This window comes from Pollachius pollachius (assembly GCF_949987615.1).
Source record: "Pollachius pollachius genome assembly, chromosome: 20".
Lineage (NCBI taxonomy): Eukaryota > Metazoa > Chordata > Actinopteri > Gadiformes > Gadidae > Pollachius > Pollachius pollachius.
The window spans coordinates 14,428,893-14,454,612 of NC_136953.1; the positions used below are offsets into that span (position 1 = coordinate 14,428,893).

Below are 25,720 nucleotides of genomic sequence, written 5' to 3' on the forward strand. Positions count from 1 at the left end.
ACACATACACAAACACCACTCGGAGGGAGAAACACCGTATGTAGGTCATGAGTCTGCACGAAAAACATATAAAGAGCTGAAAGCAGGGGATGGTGTTGGGCTCACGGCCCGTTTTAGGGCGGGATCGGGGGTCAGGGTTCGGGGAGGGTTCTGGTTCCGTACACGCTGGAATGAGTTGCCCTCACCTGCCAGGTGGGGCCAAACCCGTTCCCTGAGTGGTGGGCGTTCGAGTGAGAGATATGTGTTTTATTTTATTATTTCCCGTCCGGCTCTGCGGCTCGGGCAAAGTCACGTCAAGGTGCGGCGGGCATCGACCTGAGGTCCCCGGGAGAAAGAAAGTGAAGAAATAAATACGTTTGAAAGCCTTGAAACACGCACCACAACACCATCAACAACAACAACAGCCAATTTCTGTCTTCTTTGATTTATTAATATGGCTCACAGCTTCTCTTTGCTTGGATGGCAGCATGACACACACACACACACACACAAGCACACACACACACACACTCCAACAAGTGCAGGAACGTCTCACTTGTGACCCTACATTGAGTTCAAATGGTTACCATGACAATGGGACAATAGTTTCGTATTAGGGGTTATCTCTTATCCCCATTGCTGACGGATACAATCAAACTGGTTGCGTGTGTCTGTGCATGTGCATGTTTATGCATGTGAATGTGTGTATGTGTATGTGCAATGTACATGCATAGAATCCAAGAATGGTTGACTATGGGTTTGTAAAGTACCTGTGTGCGTGCCTTTGCGTGGGTGTGCCTGTGTATACATGTGTGTGTGTGTACGTGCGTATGTGGACGTTTGTGTGACTGTGTGCGCGTGTCTCTGAATGTATCTATGTGTGTCGACGTGCGCGTCTGTACGTGCGCCTCGGAACGTCCGCACGCATGTGTGAACCTGAGACGGGCCAATGTGTGTCCGACGTGTGTGCTCGGCCTCAGAAACACCGCGGCCATGACTGAGTCATTCCGGTTCCTTTGAGTCTCGCTGGCCCCCAGATCTCCGCGGACGGGGAGAACAGAGGGAGGCGTGTTCTCTTATCGGCCCGACACGGATCCCTCGGGGGGGGGGGAACCCAACTTTTCTTTAATCACTTAATCCTAATGCTCCCATGTATGCAGCCATTGTACCGACTTAAAAGGCTTGCCAAAAAAAAATGTTTTCAATTGGCTAACCTAACCCCCACCACTCCATCCTCACAGCCCGCCCCCACCGACCTGGCTCTGCCGGCGTGCAGATCAAAGACGTGTGGATTTATGAGTTCATCGGAGGGAAGTAATTGGACGGAGATATAGCGTATTTTCCTAGGGGTTGAAGTGGGATGTTTATGTATGTGTGTGCGGTCTATATAGGCTCCGGTTGGACGTGTGTGCAACCCGTTGACCCTCTTACAGTAAGAGCGGGGGGGAAACGATTGATACCGGCAGTCTCGATGGGTTCTCCTGCTCAAAAGGTTTTGAAAGACGGGCTATTGCAAAGTGAATAAGTGAATAAAGGACACTGGTGTTATGGCGTTGACGTGTGAGTGTGAGTCACACAGAGAGAGCTTTGAAACGGGGGGGGCTTTTCAGACGCTTTCATGAAAGGAAAATGAGTCTGTTTGATTCCCTTTCACTGCCTGTACACAGCGGACTCAGATCAACTGATTAGCCTACAGCCATGAGTCAATATTGAAATGATGACTCAACAGCCGTTATCGTATCATCTTTGTGATGTCAGGATTTGACATTACGCATGCTTTTTCATTCGCTGTTTGCTAGTTTGTGATTTGGCACCTCTTGCACTGCACAAACAACACACACATCTCTCTTCCATGGACCCTTCATCTCAAGGATTCTTCCCTAGCTTTTTCTACCAGCTCTGTTTTACAGGAAGCTTTATGCCTGAAGTTAGCAGGTTGTCACATAGCGCAGGACTGCAAAGCCTGTTGAAACTGTAGCTTATTTGACGTATTTGATTGACTTTTACTGTTTGTCCATTTTGTTGTTTGTCAATTTGTCTGTTGACTGACTTTGCGATCTACTGGATACCTGCATTTCCCAAAGGGGATGAATAAAGTATCCATCTATCTATCTAGAGAGCGAGACATGTACATCGTACCCGACCGGAAACAAACTCCACGTCTGTGTTTTCGTTGGCAAAACGCGGTGTCACTTCTACCTACGTTCAAAAAGAAAATACAACGCAAGGCAGGCGGCGGGAACGGTTCCCAATGACAAACAGAACCGGCCGCGACGCCGTCTTCAAATCAGACGGTGGCGTCCCTATACCAGCGCGTTGACAGGGGCCCGCAACGGCGCGCGAGATGAAAGATAGCGTGGAACCGCGATGGGGGCCTGTCCTCCAAAGGGAGGGAGGGTGTAATTACAGCTCGCCTATCTGTTTCTCGGGCGAGGACAAATAAACAAGGTTAGAAAGTAATCTATTGCTCTGGGGGGGGAGGGGGTCGGGGGGTAATGGGTAATAACAACGCAGGGACGGAGAGAAGAGCGGATGGGTCCGTCCCCAACCCCCCAGATATTTGTAGTTGCCATGGCGACCAATGCATGGTCATTTCGAGTTATGAAATTCCTCCCTGCCTCTTCTTCTCCTCGGTTTCCTCGCCGCACGTTTGCCCTCGCCCTGCGCGACTGAAGAAAGCAATAACGCATAAGACGTAACCCTCCCCTCCCTACCCATGATGCAACAGGGGAGGAATCAGGGGTGGCGCATTCCAGCAAGCTCAGTTTTGTACCTATGAGCTCCTTGTTAAAGGATCTTAGATGTATTTCAGGGTGCAGAGAAAGAAAGAGAGGGGGAGAGAGAGAGAGAGAGAGAGAGAGAGAATTTAGAGTGTATCTTTAACTTATCTGTTCATATGAGATACTGTCATTTTTGTAATTTTTATAACATCGCACATTTTACTTTTTAAGTACTTTTATAGTATGACATTTGATATGTATAGATATTTTGTATTTAACGGTTCATACTTATAATTATTATAATATATACCTTACCTTTTTACTTTTTATTTTATAACGCTGTTTATTTTATTGTTCACCTGCTTTGGCAATGCAAATGTATATTTCTCATGCCAATGAAGCTTTTTTGAATTTAAATGAATTGAGAGAGAGAGAGAGAGAGAGAGAGAGGGAGGGAGAGAGAGAGAGAGAGCAAGAGGGAGGGAGAGAGAGAGCGAGAGACAGTGATAAAGCGTGAATGGGAGCGTGAGAGATAGAGAGAGTGGTCATTACGGGGCGATCGAGGCCGCCAACTCCTGGCCACTTCCATCTCCAGGGTGACCACCCCCCCCCCCACCCCCCCCATCAGAGCTGGAGGAGCGGGGGTCTGGGCCTGTCTCAAGGGGCTCTCTCGCTCTGGTACTGCCTTCCTTCGATCGCCCTCTCTGACGTTGGTCACTCCCCTCCGCCTCCTTGGAAGAGGCTTGGCCGCGGTCCAATCAAATCGCTCGGCTGGGTCTGAGGCCGTCCGGACGGGTGACACACACATGCACGCGGGCGCACACACACACACACACACACACACACATACACACACTCTCTTCACTCTGCTGGTGACCCCATCCCTCGTCCAGGCTTTGTTGGAGAGTGTGTATTTATGTGTGTGTGTGTGTGTGTGTGTGTGTAGTTATGTGTGTGTGTGTCCGTTTGTCTCTGGGTATATGTGTGTGAGTGTGTGAGTGAGTCTGCAATAGCATGCTGCATTGATGCAACTGGCTGACTGACAGCTGGAATGGGGTATGTTGTTATGTGTGTGTGCGTCTGTGTGTGTGGATTGGTGTGTTTGTGTGGGTGTATGTGTGTGTGTGTGTTAGGATGTGTGTACTTTGTGTCAAAGGCAAGCCAGACCTATCAGCAGAGGCAGCGAGAGCATGATAGAGAGAGAGAGAGAGAGGAAGAGAGCCTGATAGAGAGAGAGAGAGAGAGAGAGAGAGACAGAGAGAGAGAGAGAGAGAGAGAGAGAGAGGAAGAGAGCCTGATAGAGAGAGAGAGAGAGAGAGAGAGAGGAAGAGAGCCTGATAGAGAGAGAGAGAGAGAGAGAGAGAGAGAGAGAGAGAGAGAGAGAGAGAGAGAGAGGGATTGACAGAGACAGCGAGAGAGACGCAGAGAGACCGAGGCGTGCCTAAGGGGCCCCCCTCCCTGAACAGAGGGGCCTCAATTAGCTCAGCTGGTGGAGACGAGAGGCAGTGTGAGGGAGACGTCCCTCAGGGTCCCGCTGGGGGGGGGGGGGGGGGTCATGGTCAGGGGACGGCCAGCGCAGTGTTGCCACGGCGCCCGGAGGATGAGAGGCCCTGGTTAGAGGCAGACGCAGAGCTGCCTGTCAGCGGCCGGCTCTTCAAACTTTCCCGAGATAGAAATAATTTAACCATCTGTCACCAATCAAGAGAGGCTGCAAGGCCTAACGCGCCATTGTTATCTATCCTAGCTCCCCCCCCCCCCCCCCCCCCCCCTCTCTCTCTCTCTCTCTCTCTCTCTCTCTCTCTCTCTCTCTCTCTCTCTCGATCGGACTCTCTCTCTCTCTCTCGATCGGACTCTCTCTCTCTCTCTCGGTCGGCCACTCTCTCTCCCCATGGTATATCCCTCTCCCTCTCCATCTCGTTTTCTCTCATGTTATGTGGCTGTTTTTACGCCAACCTCTCTCCGTCTTTGTCCCTATCTCTCAGTTTTTGAGCTTGCTCTCTCTCTCTCACCCGGCATCACACGTGCACACACGTACTTGAAGACACACAAAAACTCATACGTACGCACAAATAACCACAAACACACACATATGCATGTACATGCAAACACGCACGCACCCACACATACACAAAAACTCTCCAAAGATCTCTTGCACTTTTGACTCTTGTCCTTCATACCTCTCTCTATCTCTCTCTCTCTCTCTCTCTCGCCTTTTTATGACTTTTTCTCTCTCTCTCTCCCATTTTGTCTGTTTAAAATCCTTTTCACTCTCTCCCCTCCCCCTCCCTCTTATATTTCCCTCTCTTTTTTTAAATCCTATCCTATTTTTCCCCCTCTTTTTTTTCCATGCCTTCACTTACTCATCTCGGCCACAAATTAAATTGCAATTCCTCCTGCAGATATCGTCCAAGTTTCTATGGTAACCGTTGGAGCCTTGCGCTAGAGAAATTTACAGTGACACCGGGCAAAACAATGTTAAAAAACATTCGGGTTCTTCCCATGGCACTGCTTTTCGCTCACAAATCACACACACACACACACACACACACACACACACACACACACCAAAGAGCATATTTGGAAAAGGAGAAAGAGTAATCACATGCAACAAAAATAAATTAGACCAGGCAGAAAGCTGCGCAGACGTTCTGTGACTGACTTGGCACGATCGATGCTGAGTAGTGGTGAAGGACAGGAGAATCCATAGTTATTAAATAAGATAACCTTTATACGATGGTGCAATCTAGTGTGGAGCCTCGACTCCCAGTGAAAATACCAGAGAGAACGGACTATATTAGCACTAGTTAGAATTACCTTCACGCTAACACGCAGTAGCGTTCGGTTCAACTGGGCAAACTGAAGATTGCCCCACTTTGTCTTTACAAAGTGTGTTGCACGCTTCAAATATAACTGCTTCCTTTCCACCTCTTTCAAGGACTCGACGGAGGTTGGAAGCAGTCAAACACGGTGAGCAAACACCAGCAGCCTCAAACGCGGTCCAAGGTTTGAGCAAAAGAAAAAAGACGAACAACAAAACCAAACACGGAAAGAAACAGTTTTTTTCCTCCCACTCGACTTCAAACTCGTGCGGGTAACGTCGTGTCAACCTTGACAGCACACGACTCGCCAGCGCCGACCGAGGAGCACATGAAACGCCCTTGGAGGAGGGAACCAAGGTCGGGGGGGGGGGGGCCTACCTTGACCTCGACGTGGGCCATGAGCACGGCGAAGTTGGTGAGGTGGGTGCAGGAACATGTGGTGTGCGTACGGTTGGTGGCCAACAGGCGGCAGTCCTGCGTGGACCACACCCCCGCCATGGAGCGCTTCGAGTAGCTCCAGAAGGAGCAGTTGGGGTTGAAGTTCTCCTCTGATTGCTGTGAAAAACGAGAGAGAGAGAGAGAGAGAGAGAGAAGGTGGCATCAGCGACGACGGCAACAACAACAACAACAACAACAACAACAACAACAGCAATTAGCATCTCACAGTTTAGTGCACAATAACAGCGACGGAGAAGTTTGTGCCATAACCAAACAGAAATGACTTGTTGTGGGAGAATCTGTCCTTGACCTGATTAAGGGGAGGCCTTTGAAGATAATGTTCTGGCTAATCTGGAAGGTTTTACATCCTCAAGTCTATATTTATTTAATCAGGCTAAATAAGGCTTTTTCTCATCCTGCCTTGTCCCCCCCTGCTGTTCCATTACCATCCATACAGAAGGGGAAACGAAGGCGTTTGTCGTTGCAATAAGGCATGGAGCATCACGACCGTCTACAGCTCTCCTGACCTTTCAGTTTCACTTTCCCCCTCGCTGAGTGACAACAACAGTCCCGCCGCCGCGCCGTAGCCGTAACCTCGGGCCTCTAATCAACCGGCCGGTCTCGCGACGGCGCGTGAACATCCGACAAGTCTCTCTTCGGGCGCAGGTCCCTGGAGTGAACGGACCGGGCGCCGCCTTCGGTGTTTTCGTGCCGCATCGAATCGTCCACCATTTCATGCGTCTCCCCCCAGATGCCCTCCCCCCCTCAATCTCTCCCCCTCTCCTCCTCTCCCTTTCTCCCCCCTTTCCCCCTCTATGCCTCCCCCTCTCCTGCCCCTCCTCTCCCCCCCCCTCTCACTCTCCTTCTCCCTCTCTCTCCCTCTCTTCCCCTCTCCTCCCTCTCCCTCTCTCCTCCTTCTCAGCCACGCGTGACGAGACCTCACGCTGAGAGATCGCAATCGGCGCCAGAAGATTAGCGCTAATAACCTTTTTTCCCTTTTCCCTTTTTTTCCCCCGCGTCCGTTGTAATAGGTATAATTCACCCCTGATTGGGTTTGCCCTTCACACCGCCGGGTACGGGGGTATCGTGTTACCACCCCACGCCGACTAGACCGCCCTCTGCCCCGTTAATGACTTTAATTAGCGGGCTATTAAGGGACCGGGGCGAGGGAGCGAAACAATAGCGCAGGTGACGGCGGTGGTTTAGGGGGGATGTGACGGGGGGGACGAACGCACGCACAGAAGCCGCGCTCTAGAAGAGCGCTGATCCAGAACCTCGCTGTGAAGGGGGGTCGTCTAAACGGGGGGAAAATGTATCCCAATTCATGCGGCTAACGTCTCTGAATCTCTTCACGGGTCGCGTCCTTCGAGGGCGACCCCCCGCTGGGAACCGGCTGGGACCGGTCGGGAACCGGCTGGGACCGGCTGCCCTCGTACGGGGGGGCGTGACGTGCAGAGGTTTGAGTCTCGCCACGTCTTTGTGTGGCGGAGGTTTTCCTACTTTTAGTGTGAGGTCGAGCGAAGCTGACAAAGAAAAAACTCCTGCTTAAAACGCAGATGCGTTTCGCGTCACACACACACACACACACACACACACACACACCGCTACACTCACAACGACCTCTTCAAATCTCGTCCAGAACGTCCTGCACCGCACAAGGAGGCATTAAAAAGATCCCGGGTACACTGCCCTCCCTCTCCGGAAAAGCCACAGGTTTTTATCAAGAACAGTCCATCCAGTCAGAGCGGGGGTGGCATTAAAAAACAGAGACGCGACGTCCCAACACTATAGCGACAGAAAAGTTAAGCCGCCCCCTCGCTCATGCCATAGTCCAGACGCCACTTAAGGCAGGTGTGTCACGGCCATAACCAGCCCCAACACTTTACTGCCTTACATTTGCCGGCGTTTTTCCCCTTTGAGCGCCTTAAGCCATCGCCTGGTTTACTCTTTATCGCACCGCTCTGTCGCCCCCTCCGAAAACCATTTGGGGAGTTCAGTGTCTCCTTCACCGGTTGGTTCCTTTGCATCCTCTCTCCCGGGTCCCATTCACTCACACAGCCACACACACACACAGACACACACACAAGCAGACACTGACTCACACACCCTCAGACACACGCAAAGGCACACACTCGTGCTTAAGACAAACACACACACACACACTCATGCTCAGACACATACACACACACACACACACTCGTGCTCGGAAACACACACACACACGCAAAAGACACACACACACACACACAGACACACACTCGCACTCAGACGCGCGCATAACTCTTTTCCGATTCACTTCCTTCCGAGTTTCTTTTAAAAGCTCCGTGGAAAAAGAGCTGAATAGGAATGTCCTGGGTGCTGCGGGAGAGCGGGGGAATCGGGGACAGGAGCTGACTGGACCAGCAGAGAGAGATTATAATGGACTGGTGGTTCAGTGCTGTGACTGAACCGCGGCCCCAGAGGGCGAGTCGCACGACAGCTAAACACTGTTTGGACCCGACTCTTGGTGGGCCTCGGAGGTTTGTGGCGTGTTGGTTCCAAACCGGCCCGGTTCTTGTTAAAGCTGATAATTACACAGCCGACACGGCGGCCAGTGTCACACTGCGGATGGCGTGGTGCCGTTTGTGTGTTGTCTTGCACGTTTGTCTCTGCGACTAGGACAGCCCGCCTGGCTCTTTGGGTTGTGCGTTTTACGGGGGTTTCACTCCTGTGTTTCACTGGCCTTAATGGTGGCATCAGGGCATGCTTGTTTGTGTGGTTTCCGTTTGTGTTAGGATGCTTGTGTGAGGAAGAGATAGACGGCTGGCGAGAGAGATAGAGAGAGAGAGAGAGAGAGAGAGGGAGAGTGAGAGAGAGAGAGAGAACGAAAAACCGAAAGAGAGAGAAAGCTAGAGAGAGTGAGAGAGAGAGATGGAGTGCCTGAGAGAACATACACCTCTGACACTTTGTATTCAAGGAGTGTGTCTGTGCATGTGCACATCCACATGCACGTGCACGTGCGCCAGAGAGATAGGGGTTACCTGCAGGTGCCTCATGGTGAAGATGACGGGGTCCGACAGGTACACCTTGTTGGCGTCCTTGTTAATGGCGGCGGTGATGACCGGCGAGTTGACGATCACCGAGTGGTTGGTGGCCATGGCCTCGTTGCCCAGCTTCACGCTGGCGTTCTCCGTCGACAGGTAGGCACCGATGTGCTTGTACAGCACGAAGGCGATGCGGATCTCGCCTGTGGAGGGGAGAGAGACGAGAGGGCGGGACTCAGGGGGGGGGCACTGTGGGGGAGGCGGGGGGAGATGACGTCTCTACTGACGAATGTGACTTTTTATTTTGTTTCGGGTTGTTTCAAAGAGGAAACTCGTGTTCTAGTCCCACTGTGTTTGTTTGTTTGTGTGCATCACTGTCTGTCTGTCTGTGTCTGTGTATATCACTGTGTGTGTGTGTGTGTGTGTGTGTGTGTGGGTGGTGTGTGCGTCCTCTCCTTGTTTCAGGGGGAGAATTCCTTGAAAAAGTGTCCGTCTGGAATCCCGGGACAGGACGACTCAAAAACAGATCGATTAAGAACAAAAGAACAAAGTCAACGGCGCGCAACGAAATAAAGTAAAGACAAGTGGATAAAAGAAAAGCGAAACGATCCTCCTTCTGCACTGAGACACCTTCCGTCACCGCTGGTCCAGACAGACTTTGACTCATTAATGTTCTCTCACTCGTTTGTTTCCCGAGTCTCTTTCACCGCCCCCCCCCCCCCCTGCTGTGGGGCGTCTCCAGCGCCGACCGAGATCACTTGCCGACTTTCATGAAACCGCGTCAGACGCTGGAGAGAACGCCACATCGGACGGATGACAGAGATAGGGTGACAGGTCGGCTGCCTAGCGATAATTAACACTACCATGATGAAGATAATTATACACGACGATGATGATGGTGATGATGATGGCGATGATACGGACGATGATGGCGATGGCTTGTTTGAGATGGTACTGTAGTCTTTTTCAATAGAGGCTCTTCCCTTTTTTCGGGATGATAGGATGTGCTTTAATTGCAGTGGGTACATTTAGGTATACACTCCAGAGAGAAGAACTTGTACCTGAAGTGTAGTACTTTTGTGCAGGAAATAAAAGATATTCACACAGCGACACTCGGCGTGGGTGTTAAAAGCGTTAATCGCAATGCACCCAAAACGGCAGCGTCTGATGTCAAAACTCAAGCAAAAATGTTTCGCCACCTTTTGCAATGTGCTAACTTCTTCAAAAGTTAACACACACAAAAGGTCAACCAGACAAAATAAAAGACAGCTTTGCAGTACAACCGCCCAGAGGATTTCTCTGCCCCTACGAGGCGACAGTAGCCGTGGGTTCGGGAGCCTACCGTTCCGGCCGTGCTGTTTCAGGGTGTTGGCCGACAGGTGGATGGAGTTGCCCTGGCCGCCCGTCTGGGGGAACTTCAGGTCGGGCAGGGTGCCGTCCGTGCTCATCCTGGCCACCTCCAGCTCTGGAGAGAAGAGGAACGACACAAGGAAACGATTCAATATTAATAAAATGTCCGGGGAGGGGGACAGGCTTTGGCTCACGGAGGGGAATCAGGAGGAGTGTGGTGTGGAGGATTGTGTGGATTCTTTTGTTATTGATATTCCGTCACAAATCTCTCGAAACGGTCGGTTTTAGAATTGTCGACTTCGAAAATCATTTCAAAAGAGGTACGCGAGATGAAAAGAAACGCAAACAAAAACAACCTTGATGCGGCACCGTGTTATTTCTAGCGGTGTACACCGTATCACCTCGAGTACAGCGAGAGAGAGAGAGAGAGTCCAACACCCCCCCCCCCCCCCACGCCTCGCCTCTCGTCCCTACCTTACCTTTATCTATTAATGTAACTTTGAGAAGATATACAAGCGTTGCTGGTTTCCATTCCCCCGTAGGCTTCTACATTAACATGGCCCCGTCCATCTCTTCGCCCCCGGCGTGTCCCGCTTCCAAGTCATTCCCCGGTCCCACTCCACACAATCCGCCACATCCACATCCGTCATCACGGGTGTCCTCTTTAGCACGCCTTGCCCGTTTCTGCGTGGACGGTCAACGGTCTGACGTGTGCGAGCCCGCCGACGGCTGCACGGCCAGCACCTCCGTCTGAAGCAGGGCGCCGCTCGCGTGAATAATTGAGAAGCCCCCCCTTGGCACCGAGCGAGCGAGGAGAGAGAGAGGGAGACCCTGTGAGACGTGTGTTTACCCCGTCGTGAAACCATCCCCGTGCGCCGCGATCGTGATGAACGCCGTCCAATTAAAACAACCCCTTTGTAGTCAGAGCCGCGCGGTTAAAAATATATGTCATTTTCCCGCCTCACCTTTTTTTTCCCCAACTCGAACTTCAAAAACCTGGCGTTCCCGCTTTGAATCAGCGACCGCCACACGTGAAGAGAGAGTTGCAACCCCTAACTCCCAGGAGAGGGACAGGGGGTACTGTTGGTTACGTGTGTATGTGTGTGTGTGTGCGTGCGTACCAGTGTGTGTGTGTGTGTGTGTGTGTGCCTCTTTAGGCCTATTATCGAGCGAGTTCAAACACAGAGAAGTGCCACGGAGGAATTGGGAGCTCCTCTCCGCGTGTAGCGCTGGGATGTCTCTTTGTTCTCGGCAGAAATAAAGGAATACATATCTACAGCATGAATAACTGAAGGCCAGCGCCGTCGCAGCCGGAGAGACATGCAGAGGAGCCGTGCATAAATGGATGAAGGGGGAGCGTGTGCGTTCACGAGGCAGGCGCCGCAACATCTGCTGCATCTGCGGCAAACTCCTAATTTACGGTCCTCAGACCCACGGCCGGCGTGAAGCGGTGGGGAGAAGGGGAGCTCTGCGTCGTCCGAAGATCGCTCCACGCGAAAAGTAAAAGGTATTATGATGATGTCATACAACTCAGTTGATGGGTCGAGCGGAAGGGGTGAATACCAATTCTGGAATAGTGGAGACGCCCATCCTCTACCCCTTGTCCCCCTCTCCTTGCCATTCGATGTCCCAGAGTTTCATCTCTTTTACTCAAATGTCCCCATTGTTTCTGGGTATCAGCACGGCGAGAGATGAATCCCTTCATCTGCTGTGGCAATCTCAGGCAACGAGTGGCGCAAAAGCGTGCCAGTTGATCTCACCCATTTTCCTTTTTCATGCCCAGCTGTTACATTATTCACGATCACACGATGACGTGTTTAGCTTGGAAGGCACGTTCATGTGTGTCCCTTAAAAAAGCACTCGTGATGGTGAAGGGAACATTCGCCTCTCTCAGTCGTTCTCCCCCCGAAAAGAAATCACTTGTGATTCCAATCCGGCGTTTTGAACACAGGACCTGCAGCCAAAAATACAGATCTTCGTATTACCATTCAGATGGGCTTTCCCGCCAAGACGAGGCCCTCGGAGGGGCTGCTCTCCGACTACGCTAAGACGATACCCCAGATAACACATCAACACTCCTAAGATCGGGGAATCAAGAGAGAGAAACGCAATTTATTTCCCCCCACCCGCTCTCTCCTTGTACTCCTTTGGAGTGCATAACAGCGCTTTAGACCGGCTTTAGGAGATGTCTTTCATGCCGGGGAAAGATGTAGCGGCCCAAAGGCAACACCATCAAAGCTGGTTTAAATAGCACGATAATCGGTCGGAATCTGTTTGTGAGATTACCGAAGGGGAAACGCGGAGAGTAGACAAAGCACCGGCCCTGCAAACACACGCAACACGAACACATACGCACACGCAAACACAAACGCACGCACTCGCATACATACACAGACACACACACACACACAAACAAACACAATGGGCATAGAACATTCCTCTTTGAATCCACAGAAAAAACATGGAGTTAACAGCTTGGATCAAATCGGATCAGACTCCAGAACGCTCCCTTCAACACACAGCCTTTAAGTGAAGCCAGTGAAAAAACTGCACTTTTCTCATCCAATTTACCACTTTTCTTTCCATAGAATGGCCCCTGTTAGATCAAACCGCAGCGAACACAATGGTCATTTTATACGACCATGATAAGGTCTCGCAGTACTTAAACAAAAACATAATAGGCCGCCCCTGAGTCTTCAGGAAGAACCGGGTTTAAGAACCAACCACACAGGAGCCGTATAAACACGAGGGAGCATAAGAGAGGGGCTACGCTAATGCACCACCGCCGCGTGATTAACAACACTTCCACTGTGCAGACCATAAAAATCTCTTTTGAATTCCAGCCGGATTGTCTCCTCACACCACCACAGCCTTCTCCCCCCCCCACCCCCCCCAACACACACACACACAGAGTCAGACACACACACACACACACACACACACACACACACAGAGGCACGCATCAGAATCTCCTTAATACTCCAATGAATTCCGTGCCCCGCCATGATAAATTCCACTTTTATTAATTCTCTTTAAGCTCGCCTCCTTTCATATGCTCGGACCTATATTTTTGAGGTTGCCATGGCAGCAGCAATAGCAGAGAAGTCCCACTGGCCTCGGCAAACAGAGAGCGATAAATTATATTATCTTTCACATATTATACGTATGCGCGTGTGTGCGTTTGTGTGTGTGTGTGTGTGTGTGTGTGTGTGTGTGCTTGTGTGTCCGCGCTGGCCCGCTTGTGTGTGCATGTGTACGTACACACACATTCATACTCATTCGATTAAATCATTAAACCATAATCACGTCAACCAACCGCCAGCACGCACACAACGAAAGGGCCTCGCTGGAACCGCTAAACCTGCGATCGTCTCCATTCCCCCCGACGCCCAATGGGAGCTTCCAGCGTCTACACCAGCACTCTCTGGATCCACAATGCCAGGGCGATCTCCTCTAGCCCCACCCCCAGCCCGGCGAGACGTAGCCCCGAGACGTACGAGGGAACGCTAAGCCGGCCTCTAGGCACCAGACGCCGTTGTGGAGCGAGCGTCGAACAACGAACGACTCCCCTTCTGCTAACCGCCAACTACCAACTGCCAGGCGCTAACGTCGCGACGCGGAAGGCGCCACGAGTCGCACGAGGGTACACCACGACGGCCCTGAGGCACCTGACGCCGTTGTCGAGCACGAGCGTCAAACGGCAAACCATTCCCCTTCTGCCAACTGGAAGCCAACGTCGCGCCGCAAAGGCGCTCTCCGTGTTCCCGCGATGCCTCTGGGACACGCTCACGGTACGCCTCTCTTATTAGACGTGAAGCCACAGTGTAAAGCGGGGGGGTTGTCAAAGGGAAACAACAGGCGTACACAACAACAACACCAACAACTACAACAAAAGGCTAAATGTTCACATTAGCAAACATGCTCTTTTTCACGGTTTTCACGGCTTTCTGGTGTGCGTTTTTCATCAAAGACCCGAGACCCAAGAAAACAAACGAAAAAACATTATTAGTTGTGTCTCATTGGGAGTTGAATGAAAAACGATAAAAGCAACCCTGGAAAACAAAACAATTACTAAAGTGACGCTGAAACGCTGGTGCAATTTAACATAACATGTAATGTTAATTATAGTCCCCGGTCCCCCACTTCCACTCACGGAGGCCCGGAGCAAAGCAGCTCACTTTGCTTTTTCACAGCCAACACACAGAGGCCCCTGCATGCACACACTACCACGGGGATCCATGTGGCTCAGGAGGTAGAGCGGGCTGTGCTCGTAACCAGAAGGTAGCTAGTCCTATAGCATGAGAGTGTCGAGGTGTCCCTGAGCAGGACACCGCACCCTAACCGCTCCCGACGAGCTGGTTGGAGACCAGGAAGGTCGCTAGTTCGATCCCCAGCTTCCTCCTAGCTGTGTGTTGAGGTGTCCCTGAGCAAGACACATGTCCCGAACTGCTCCTGGTGAGCTGTTTGGAGACCTGAAGGTTGCTAGTTCAATCCCCGGCTCCTCCTATAGCGTGGGAACGTGGGACCTCACCCTAACTGCTCCCAACAAGCTGGCTGTCGCCTCGCACGGCTTACTCTGCCGTCGGAGTGTGGATGCGTGTGCATGAACAGGTGAATGTTAGGCATTATAACATGGCTCTTCGTAATGCTGTAGAATGCTCCGTACACATCAATGGCCCTTCCCAAGGTCCGGCGTCAATTATTTTAGCATAATTGACCGTTTATAAGCCTAATTGACTGCTGTCAAGGAAAATGGATTTTTAGCCTGATTCATGTCTTCTCTATCACTCTGCAAGTCGTCCGGTCACTCATCAACCCCAACGTATTCAGTTGATAAGCAAAGTCAATGTCTTTGGCAAACTATTTCTCTGCTGATCAACACTACGAATGTTGACAAATCAACCGTAAAAAGACACACCGTGCGTGTCATTACCCCCTACATATTGCACAGCTCTCCGAGTGGCCACTGGTTTCGGAGAGCGCCGTATCAACGCAGTCCGTTCACCCTCCAACACACACGGCCGGCGGCCCTACTCACGGATGTTGTCGGTGTTCTCCTGCACGATGTCGGTCTTCAGCAGGTTGTCGGCCAGGACGAAGGCGCCCTGCTCCACCGTGTCCAGCAGGGTGGTGGCGGCCCTCAGCTGGGCCCCGGTGCTGAGCTCCCTCCAGGCCGCCTGGGCCTGGGGCTGGAGCAGGTTGTTCACCGTCTCCACCATGGCCTGGGGGGACGTGCGGTGGAAGAGTTAGGGACAGGGGGGGAGGATTCGAAGGAAGAGGTGGTGTTTTTTTGAGGTTGTGGGAAAGGTTTGTTGACGGGGATGGGTTTGGAGGGGGTGAACGGAGCGGGTGATGAAGTGTTGATGAGGAAGGGGTTGTTTTGGCGGGGCGGGTTCGGCGTGTGGTTTGTGCCTCCGATGATTGGTTTGGGAGCTGTCACTTTGACATGGACGGTTTGGTGAGGGTGAATGGAGAGTGTGGTGCAAACTGTTGATGAGGTAGGGGTTGTTTTTGGCAGTGCGGTTGGGTGCGTGATTTGGTCGGTGGGTCTCAGATTAATAGTTTGGGAGGTGTTTTTAGACGTGGTTGGTTTGGTAGGGGATTTGGTCGGCCTCGGCTGACATGGTAATTCGGTAAGTGGTGTTGTTTAGACGTGGTTGATGTGTGTTGGTTTACACGACGGCGAGGTGGTAGGTGTTGTTCTGAGCTGACGAGCTGTCGGGAAATGGCACAGTGGGAGAGTTGATGAAATGTTTTCATATTTACACCGGGTACACTGAAACGAGGCATGCAAGACCGGCCAAATGAAAAAGAGTGGGTTCGAACAGAAATGAGAGCTGGTGAGCGGATAATTGCTGGCAGATTGGGCAGAATGACACTGGTGAGTCTTACCGCTTCTTTTTTCTTTCTGTGCTCCAAATATTTGGACAACTCTTTTCACAAACTAAACCTTGAAAAGACCAGTTTCAGGGCATCAATACTCACCCACTCCCACTGCAGTTTGTTTTCAAACTGTTTTGTTCTTTCACAGTAATTCTAATACAGGATTAATTAGGAGTAGGTAACAGACAAGACCTTGGTCAACCTGGGTGCGAAAGCACACAAAAAACCACAGCTTAGTTAGCTAGCGTTGTCAGACTCCATTCCCCGCCCGGCCACGCTACATGATTCCCACCGGTAGCACCTGTGGCCAGCCATTAAGACGGATCAAATGCTGCATATTAATAAAACTTAACCACCGTTATGCGGGCCTTAATTCCCCTCTTTACAGCAACGCAACAGCTAATAAGCCTGGTCTGGCAGGGGATGTGGGAGGCGCTGAGGGAGGGGGGTCTGGTAGAATAGGTTGTCCCCCCCGGACAACCTCTGCCCGAGACAAGATGAAAAATTGAAAGCCATTAAAGATTTAAAAATGCCAATGGCGAGATTTATGAATAGAATACTAATTGGTCAAGGGTTAGAGATCATTTATTCCCGCCGTGGCCTCTCTCCAGTCGAGCGGAAGCACCTGAGCCCCATGAATACACAGCGATGCCGGGCGCCATTAGCCGCACCGGACCCGGCCTTGTTTTCGAGGGGCTTTCTGGGAGATAGCTTATTGCGAAGCTATTAAGGCTAACGTCCGCCCTGGTGCCTCTCCTGCAGCGGCCGGGGCCGAGGCGGGGAGAGAGGGTCAGACGAAGAAGGAGGAGTAAGGAGGAAGAGGAGGAGGAGGAGGAGGAGTGCCTGGCGGCGAGCAGGATCCGCCGTTCATCACCGCTTCCTTCCAGCGCCCCTCATGCGTGACCTCCCACTTCACTGCGTTTTATTATTCATGTGTTTATCTGATGGCGGGCTTCGTTTGTAGAGTGTATGGAGAGGAGGGGGGAGGGAAAGCATCTCTAGCCTCGACTCCATCCATGAATGTTTTGAAGGAGGGGAGGTTTTAGAATCCCCCCCCCTTTTGATCAATCGGTGTTGAAAGGGAATGACTCGGGGGCACAGCGGGGGGCCGGACCAAAGGATGACGGGTGGAGAGGCGGGGGGGGGAGACAACCGCACACCGCAACTCCGCAACCATCCAGATTGGAAGTCGTGCGCAGACACCGTAATACAACATGAAAGTTGGGGGCGCTCCCGACTGGAGCCACGCCCACACTCATGGTTGATACAAAATGGTGGATTTCCTATCGAGCCATCGCTACACACGTAGCAAACGCGCCGGCCGTCGCGATGATGAGGACGATGTCGAGAGAGCCGCAGCTGGCTTCGCCTCATCTGGAACACAATCAGTTCACAACCTGCTGCTAATGTGCCCATCGATTCGTAACACCAATGAGAAGTCGCGCATAGATTTACACACACTCACAAGCACACCCACATGCACATAGACCGACACACACATGCACACAGACCGACACATACACGGACACACAAACACACGCACACACGCACACACACACAAACACACACAAACACAGAAACGGACAATGTTAAAGAAGGATGCAGCTCTTCATTATCTGCAATGGCAATCTTTATAGTGCCTCTGATATTAAGGCAACGCCAGAGGACAACAATTTCACGGGGAACAGATTGGTGATTAATTGATGAAATGCCGAGTGATAAAAACAACAGGGCTGTATCAACAACAAGGGGCTGGGCGGAAGAAACGAGGTGGACTCTTCGGAACGGGAGCGTGGGCAGGCTAAACGTTCTGAGACACAGATCTGAACGTTCTGACAGTGACTCATGGGTCGTTTGCCGGCGACAGCGACTTACTTAACCGCTATGTAAGCGGTGAGCTGCTTGTGTTTTCTTTGTCCAGGGCTAGACTAGAACAATTGGCCGCACTGCAATCCTTCACTTTCATTTAAATGACATTGTGTGGCGAGGGGGGTGGCAAAAATGTCAGATGGTCAAGTGGTGAATACTAGACTTCCTGCACATGAAATAATGGGTTGACATAACGAAGAACTGTGTTTTAAGTGTTAAGACACCAATGCCAACAAGTCACGTATTGTTTCCAAGTCATGCATCAACGTTTTTTCACGGACCCTATCCCGTTTCAGACATGGGCCACTCGACCCCACCCCCCCACCTCGAACGACCTGGAGGTCCCACCGTGTTGAAACCCAAACACGACACACTCCCATTGTTTCCCATGGTGCTCTTCTTGTTGCCTAGCAACATGATCAAAGCAAATACCCGGGCTACAGATGATTAAACCATGCCCATATACGGTTCAGCAACAGTCATTACAATAGCAGGCTGAGACTAATTACATGTTAAGCCCGCAAGATGTCACAACCGCTTCTCAGCACAGAAGCCCCCGGGAGGAAATATGGATAGTTTGACGCTGACCTTATCACAAGACACCTACGTAAGCAGCGGCATCTTCAGCAGCCATGTTATGATATGGAAATGCCTGTAAGATGCCTATGAGTGCGTGCTGAGATCATGCACTGTGTACGAAGGAGGCTGAGGCATCGTGCTCCTATTAAAAGGCAGACTGTGCAGGCAGAGTCCACAGTTGTGGAGTATCAGAGATATTCTTATAAGATAACAACAACAACCAACTCTTGGAGTTGACGTCGGCGTCGCAGTGGGTCTGCGTCGGCGAGGGGAAAAATAAAGAGTACAATACCAGGAGGAGAGGGGGAACAGCGAAGAAAGTGCGTGTGAGCAATTACGCCCTGCCTAGGGTGTCGCGGTGTCGCGACGCCCGCTATTTAACACCATCAAGCCCCTTCCACAGGGAGTCACCCCCGCTACACAAGTCAACATAACACACACAAAAGCAAGCACACAAACGCACACAGACAGACGTACACACACACACACACACACACGCACACTTTATTACACCCTTTCTCACATGCTGCCTCTCATTTCTAGCCTCAGCTGGAGGAATGAGAGAAAGATGAGGTGGAAGAGAGAGAGCGAGAGAGAGAGAGAGGAGAGTGAGGGCGAGAGAGCGGTGCACATGTGCATCCGACAACCACGAAACATCACCAGCAGCCAGAGGAGTCTCAATGGTATCCCCGCTTTGGTCTCTCTGTAGGACGAGCTGTCAAAAGCTAACGCCTATAGAACCCACACTGTAAAACACTCTCCCACAAACTTTGGACACACATTGCATACAGTACATATATGAATATTTATACATATCATTATGTTACGCAGATGACGATGCTAAACATTGTCAGTGGTGCTCTCGCTCCCTTCCCACCACATAACCTTTGGGACTCTTGGGTATTTTTTCCCGTTACAAAAGATGATGTGTTTGGCTGAGGAAGGAAATAAAGAACAAGGTGCCACGCAGAGGGCCGTTGACGGAGCGGGAAGGAAAGGTGAGGTGTTCGCTGACGTGGGGGGCGGGCAGAAGTTCAAGGGTGTGCGTGCATGCCTGTGTGTGTGCATGCGTCTATTTGTGTGTGTGTGTGTGTGCGTGTCGGTGTGTGTGCGTGCGTGCGTGCGTGCGTGCGTGCGTGTGTGTGTGTGTTTGTGCGTGTCGGTGTGTGTGTGTGAGTGTGTGTCTTTGTGTGTGCACGCATCTTTCTGTGTCTGCGTTTGTGCATGCATCAGTGTGTGTTTGCTGACGGACGAAAACGATCCCAGTAGGGGTAGGAAATCGAATGTGGACTGCTGGACTGTTGCGACTCTCCCTACCCCGCTTCCCTTGTGACTTACTGGCAGTAGCCCTCCTGTACTGGACACTACGCTTGTTAGTTGATTCCCTAACCCCCCCCCTCCTTGCTCAGTTTGTGTGTGTGGCAAAAGCTGTTCTTGCGACCCACCCCCCCCCCAGCAACGCTTTGTTCTCTCTTCAAAAACACCACATTTCTTCTTTGTTTCCTCTCATCACGGCGTGGGAAGGGACCCCCCCGGTGTCACTGCCGAACACAGAGGACACGGCGGTGTAAACAACCCCCCCCCGCCATCTCTCTCCCTCTCTCTCTCTCTTTTTCTCGTTCGCCCTCTCTCTCTCTCTCTCTCCCCCTTTTTTCCCGTCCCCGCCTTTTCCGTGACATGATGTCACTCGCGACGGAGAAAGTTGCTCCCCGATCAACTTTTTCTTTACTGCTGCCTCGATTTTTTATTTATTTTTTTCTTCTCTGAGCTCGTTGCTTTTCTTGACGCGTCGCTCGGCTGTTTTTTTTTTCCCCTTCTTCCATCCTCCCCTTCAAGAGCGTTGGCTGTGGCAGTCTCTTTGTGGAAGTCTCCCACTGAGACTCTTCTGATTCTACTTTTTCCCGGGTATATATGATTACTGTTAGACCCCACCCCCCCCAGAGACCCCTGATGACAGCGCTGAAACGAGAACAAAAGACGTTTGTTGGCTTGCGATTGAAGACACACACTGTTTTTCCTGTGTCTGTTGATCTGTGTACGTTTCCGAGCATATGTGTTACAATACTATTGATGTTGACGAATGTACAGCATGGTATTTGTTGGGAAATTAAATCAACAGCACTCCAGAGACGGGAGTCTGAATGAAGGCTCTCTCTCTCTCTCTCTCTCTCCCTCTCTCTTTCTCTCTCATTACTTTGTCTTGGTTCCACAGAGACAAATGGATGGCTAAATTGCCACCCTTCCCTGTCTGTCAAATGCTAGTCCTCCTGGCAGCCCCAGCTAGCAAGCTAGGCTAACCTAGCCTAAAATAAAGCAAGGCAGTATTCTTCATTGACATCAACACATCAGCACTTTGTCAAAAGCAGAGATATGTAAAGATATTCAAGGTCTAGTACATGGAGTCACTGTTAGCACCATCACTTGAGCAGATAACACATCTAATGCTAGCTCAAGTGAGGCATATTGCAACAGTTTCAAAGTAACGTGTATTTCAAGTATTGTACATGGACATCTATTAACACATTTTCTCATCGATTCAAAGTTGTTGATGTTTGAGTTGAAACCAAATTGATGTGTATGGTCCAAGGTTGGATATGTCTCAACTGGCACCAGACAACATTCAAAACGTTACCCACCGGCGTTTATACACATATGTGTATAAGAAGTATGCGTGTGATAAATACAACGTAACATAAAGATCATAAAGTTATGCGGCGTCCAAGCCAGAGATCTCATTGCACCATGACACATCACCTCTAAAATACACAGAAATCTGACAAGGAGAGGGAATATTTAATGCCGCAGTGACTGTGAGTAAACCACCAGTTCAGACCGCTTACAAGGGAATAGAAGGGTCCGGAACGTGGACTCCCCCTGCCCTTTCAAATCCCCTCAAATTCATTCAACAATTTTGCACAGCAACGGCGAAGCCAAACACAAAGAGTACAAGGCCCCCTTTATCTCAGACACAGGGGCGGCCATCTTAGCTTATTTGGGATCACCCTTCCGCTTTTTTACTGGACATGTCTCAGAAATATCTCAAGCAAAAGGTCCCAATGAGGGGGAAAGTAGAACACCAAATCAAACCAGAATGAGTTCTCGTTGAGCAGGAACCATCTAAATTATACCACAACTTGAATTGAGTTAGTGAGAGAGAGAGAGAGATAGAGAGAGAGAGAGAGAGAGAGAGAGAGAGAGAGAGAGAGAGAGAGAGAGAGAGAGAGAGTGACACAGAGAGCCACAGAGAGAGCCTGAATTCACTAAAAGACATTATCTTGACGAGTTTAGCAAGATTTAATCATAATCACTGTAAATGTATGCATTTGCAAAAACAAAACAAAGAGGAACAGAAGGCACGGCCCCAATTTCATCAAGGCTGTTGGGCAGCAGAAGCCTTTGTGTGTCTTATACAGAAACAGTTTCTGTAGGGGTCAAGGAGAGGATGTAGGGTTGCTTGTGAGTGTCTTTCATACCCTCACAAGGCACGAGTACAATCATGAGTGTGGGTTTGTTTGGCATGCGGCGGGATTCAATGTTGTAGCGGAAACCGACTAAAACATTGACTACAACGGGATCGTTACTGCTAAAAATAAAACCCATTCAGTTCCCTGATTTGTTTTCCGAATGAAAAGTTCGAAACACAATGTCTGCATTGAGGCGCACACACACTGTCGTCCCTGACAACAAAGTGCCCCTCGGGGCGGACAAAAGGGGAAAAAGGGCCGCATCCGATTCCCCGTCTTGTCGCCATGACATCAACAAGATGGACGCCCTCCATCGTTAAGGCTCTCTCTCCCTCCTCATCTCCATTAACAGGAGCAGCCACCTGCTCCGTCCCACAAACTGCCAATTTACCGCTGGGGCTAACGAGAAGGCTTCTGTCCCCAACACATGCCTTTATCACCGCTCTCAGGAAGAGAGAGAGAGAGAGAGAGAGAGAGAGAGAGAGAGAGAGAGAGAGAGGAGGAAGGAGGAAGGAGGAGAGGAGAAAGAGAGAGAGGAGAGTAGATAAAAGAGAGAGAGAGATAGAGAGGAAGAGAGAGAGACAGAGAGGAGAGTAGATAGAAGAGAGAGAGAGAGAGGGAGGAGAGAGAGAGAGAGAGAGAAAGAGGAGAGTAGATAGAAGAGAGAGGAGAGAGAAGATAGAAGAGAGAGAGAGGAGAGTAAATAGAAGAGAGAGAGAGAGAGAGAGAGAGGGAGAGAAGATAGAAGAGAGAGAGAGGCGAGAGGAGAGAGAGGAGAGAGAAACCTGCAGACCTGCCCTACCCGTGGCAGCCAACCTGCCCTGGATCCCAGCTGCACACGGCGGAAGGCACCATTTTATTTCTTTATTTGTGGTTATAAATCAGATGTGTGAATTTAGACACATGCTACGGACGGAGCGGGAAGCGGGGGTTAGGGGCATCTTGCTCAAGGGCGCATACAGGCAGACGGCGCACCTGGGGGAATTGAACCCCGGCGCCTCGCAGAACACCATAACCACTTCATCACCCGCCCCCTGGAGGGAGCGGTTGACAGGCTGGCTCTTGATTTTCTTGTCATATTGTTTTGTCTCTTCCGTGTCCTTCGAGGGACCCCATGTGGAATCTTTCACAGCCCTTTTTACGATAAGGCCCTCCCCTCCGAAACCTCGGCCCCCACCGATTTCTCAGGCGGGTAGGAAACAGGTGTTTCTCGTATTGCCTTTCACCATTCCTCTCTCCGCTAATCCCATTTATGTCGACCGCCGGAGCCCGGGTCGTTCGGAGAAAGCATTGCCCAATTTCCCTAATCGATAGGAATCGTTGTTTCTCCCCCGTCTCCCCCATCTCTCCCGCCAAAGTCTGGCGTCTGGCGATCATTTGCCTCCCACTTGTCGGGGGGGACAAATGTTTGCGCCATTATTCTGTGTTGTCAAGCGAAAAACGGCGTGCGTTTTGTAGGAAGCCATTAACCTGCCAATGGGAGCCGAGCACAACACGACCGTTTCAACAGCGGCTGCAGCCAGACGCAAAACACACATTCACACACTCACGCAGCGTGAGAAGCATCCGCCGTTTCAAATGGATGATTCACTTGATTAGAAATAAAGTCAGAATATTTATATATATATATATATATATATATATATATATATATATATATATATATATCCACAAAGTAAAACTATAAATAATATTTATATAAACGACAACTAAACCAGACCTCAAACTCATTGCAGTGTAAGAGACGGCTTCCAGGTCATGCCTCAAATCAGCTCACCTTTCGACCTATTCCACCTATATTCACATTTACATTCAGGGCGTTGAGCAGACACTTTTATCCAAAGCGACTTACAACGGTTCAGACACACATTCACACACCGACGGCGGTGTCAGCCATGCAAGGCGACAGCCAGCTCGCCGGGAGCAGTCAGGGTGAGGTGTCTTGCTCAGGGACACCTCGACACTCCGGGAGGAGCCGGGGATCGAACTAGCAACTTTCCGCTTCCAAAACCCGCAGCCTTACGTGTGAACAACGCACACAACACCACTGCCGTCCTGACAGGGACGATCTTGTTTTCCATCCCAGGGTTGTGTATTCGCACGACTCTCTCTCTTTCCCAGCATGGCGCCCGACATGCCTCCAGGACTTCTGAGAACAATCAGACGACACGACGTGTTGTTGTTGTTCGCAAACGGCGGCGCGACTGAGCGTGCGTTTAAGACACAAACATCTGGCCATTAATGGGCGGCGGCTTTCTTGTGAACGCCATCTGCTTTACAACGGGGCGGGTTGGGGGGGAAGGGGGAGAGAAGCTGTCATCTCGTCGGGAAGAGCATCTCAAAAGGTGGACGGGATTCTGGACCGAGAGTGAGATGACACCCCTTGGGTGTCACTCCAAAACCACTCTGTATACATACATACACATATATATATATATATATATATATATATATATATATATATATATATATATATGGTTAGAAGTCACCCTGTAGCCTATGAGAAAGCGCTGAGTACAGAGGGAACAAGATGAATTGGGCCACACATGCATTATGCATGAGGCCCTGCCGGACACTGCTCTATGGGTTCTGGCTGACTGAGTGCAGAGCCACCGAGTTATTTCACCCCGCTTGGAAGAAGAAGGAGACAAAAAAGGAAAACAGAGAAACTCAGGCCTCGTCCATCCATACCTCACCGCGGACAAACCTTTGAGCGGCTTAAACCAATTGAAGTGCCGGCGGGAAAGTAAATGTGTGTTAGCGCCGTCGACCGGGTGTTTAATTAGACGCGCCGCAGTGTGTTAGCGAGCAGGTCAGCCGTGGCTTGAGTGGTTGTAATCGCGCCCACGCTTCTCAGAACAATCAAGGATGACGAGTCGGGCCGTGGTTTAGACACCACGGCGGTCTAGAAACTATAGAATACACAGCATAAAGCGATGCTTAAAAGTGTAGGGCCATTTTATCGACTTTGTTATCGTCAAAGCACCAAATAAAAACACGATGGCAATACTCTTCGAGCACGCAGCTGTAGCATTTAGTGTTGACTCCTACCCTTGTTAACGGCGTTGATTAAACGCAGTTGGGGAAGATATTATTCATAGCAAAGGCGTATTCTAAACCAGTGATATATGCTCTGTCATGAAAACAGGAGGGAGTCTATTTATTAACGTTTTTTACCTTAAAACCCAGTGAGCTGGCGGTTTCTCTGGGTCCAGCACTAAAACAAAGTTGAGGCGTTCTTGTGGCGTCATGGTGGTTCATAATTACATCCGAGCCCAACCTGAGAGGGTGATTAAGTTCCCTTGATTCGACTAAAGACGGCGCAGGTACTCGACGATCCAGTAGCTGAAGTACAAGAGATAGGGTTTGTTAAAATCAACCGCTACGCTGACCAAAAAGCACCAGCATCACTCTGGAAAAAGGTTTTATTTTCCTGGACACACCGCTTAAGAGATGTTGCACTTCCAGGAGACGTTATCTCTAAAGGGAGCAAGGCAGACATTTGCCGACATGCAGTCGGGCACTCACACACAGATATATTGCACATCGTGGTGTTTTCAGAGGGAATGTCGAGGATGAGGAAGAAAATAAAAACA

The 25,720-nt window shown here is 50.6% G+C and overlaps 1 protein-coding gene across 1 annotated transcript in view; it reads right to left on the minus strand.

Annotated features, from left to right (window-relative positions):
* The window catches only part of LOC307090879 (adhesion G protein-coupled receptor L3-like), a gene marked incomplete at both ends in the record, with an annotated part of 143,934 nt that overhangs the window by 27,274 nt on the left and 90,940 nt on the right, over positions 1–25,720 (minus strand). The window contains 4 exons of the mRNA XM_079757677.1: positions 5,897–6,073; positions 8,977–9,182; positions 10,322–10,444; positions 15,368–15,551. Coding sequence (XP_079613803.1) covers positions 5,897–6,073; positions 8,977–9,182; positions 10,322–10,444; positions 15,368–15,551 — 690 coding nt within the window. The remainder of the gene's footprint in view (positions 1–5,896; positions 6,074–8,976; positions 9,183–10,321; positions 10,445–15,367; positions 15,552–25,720) is intronic.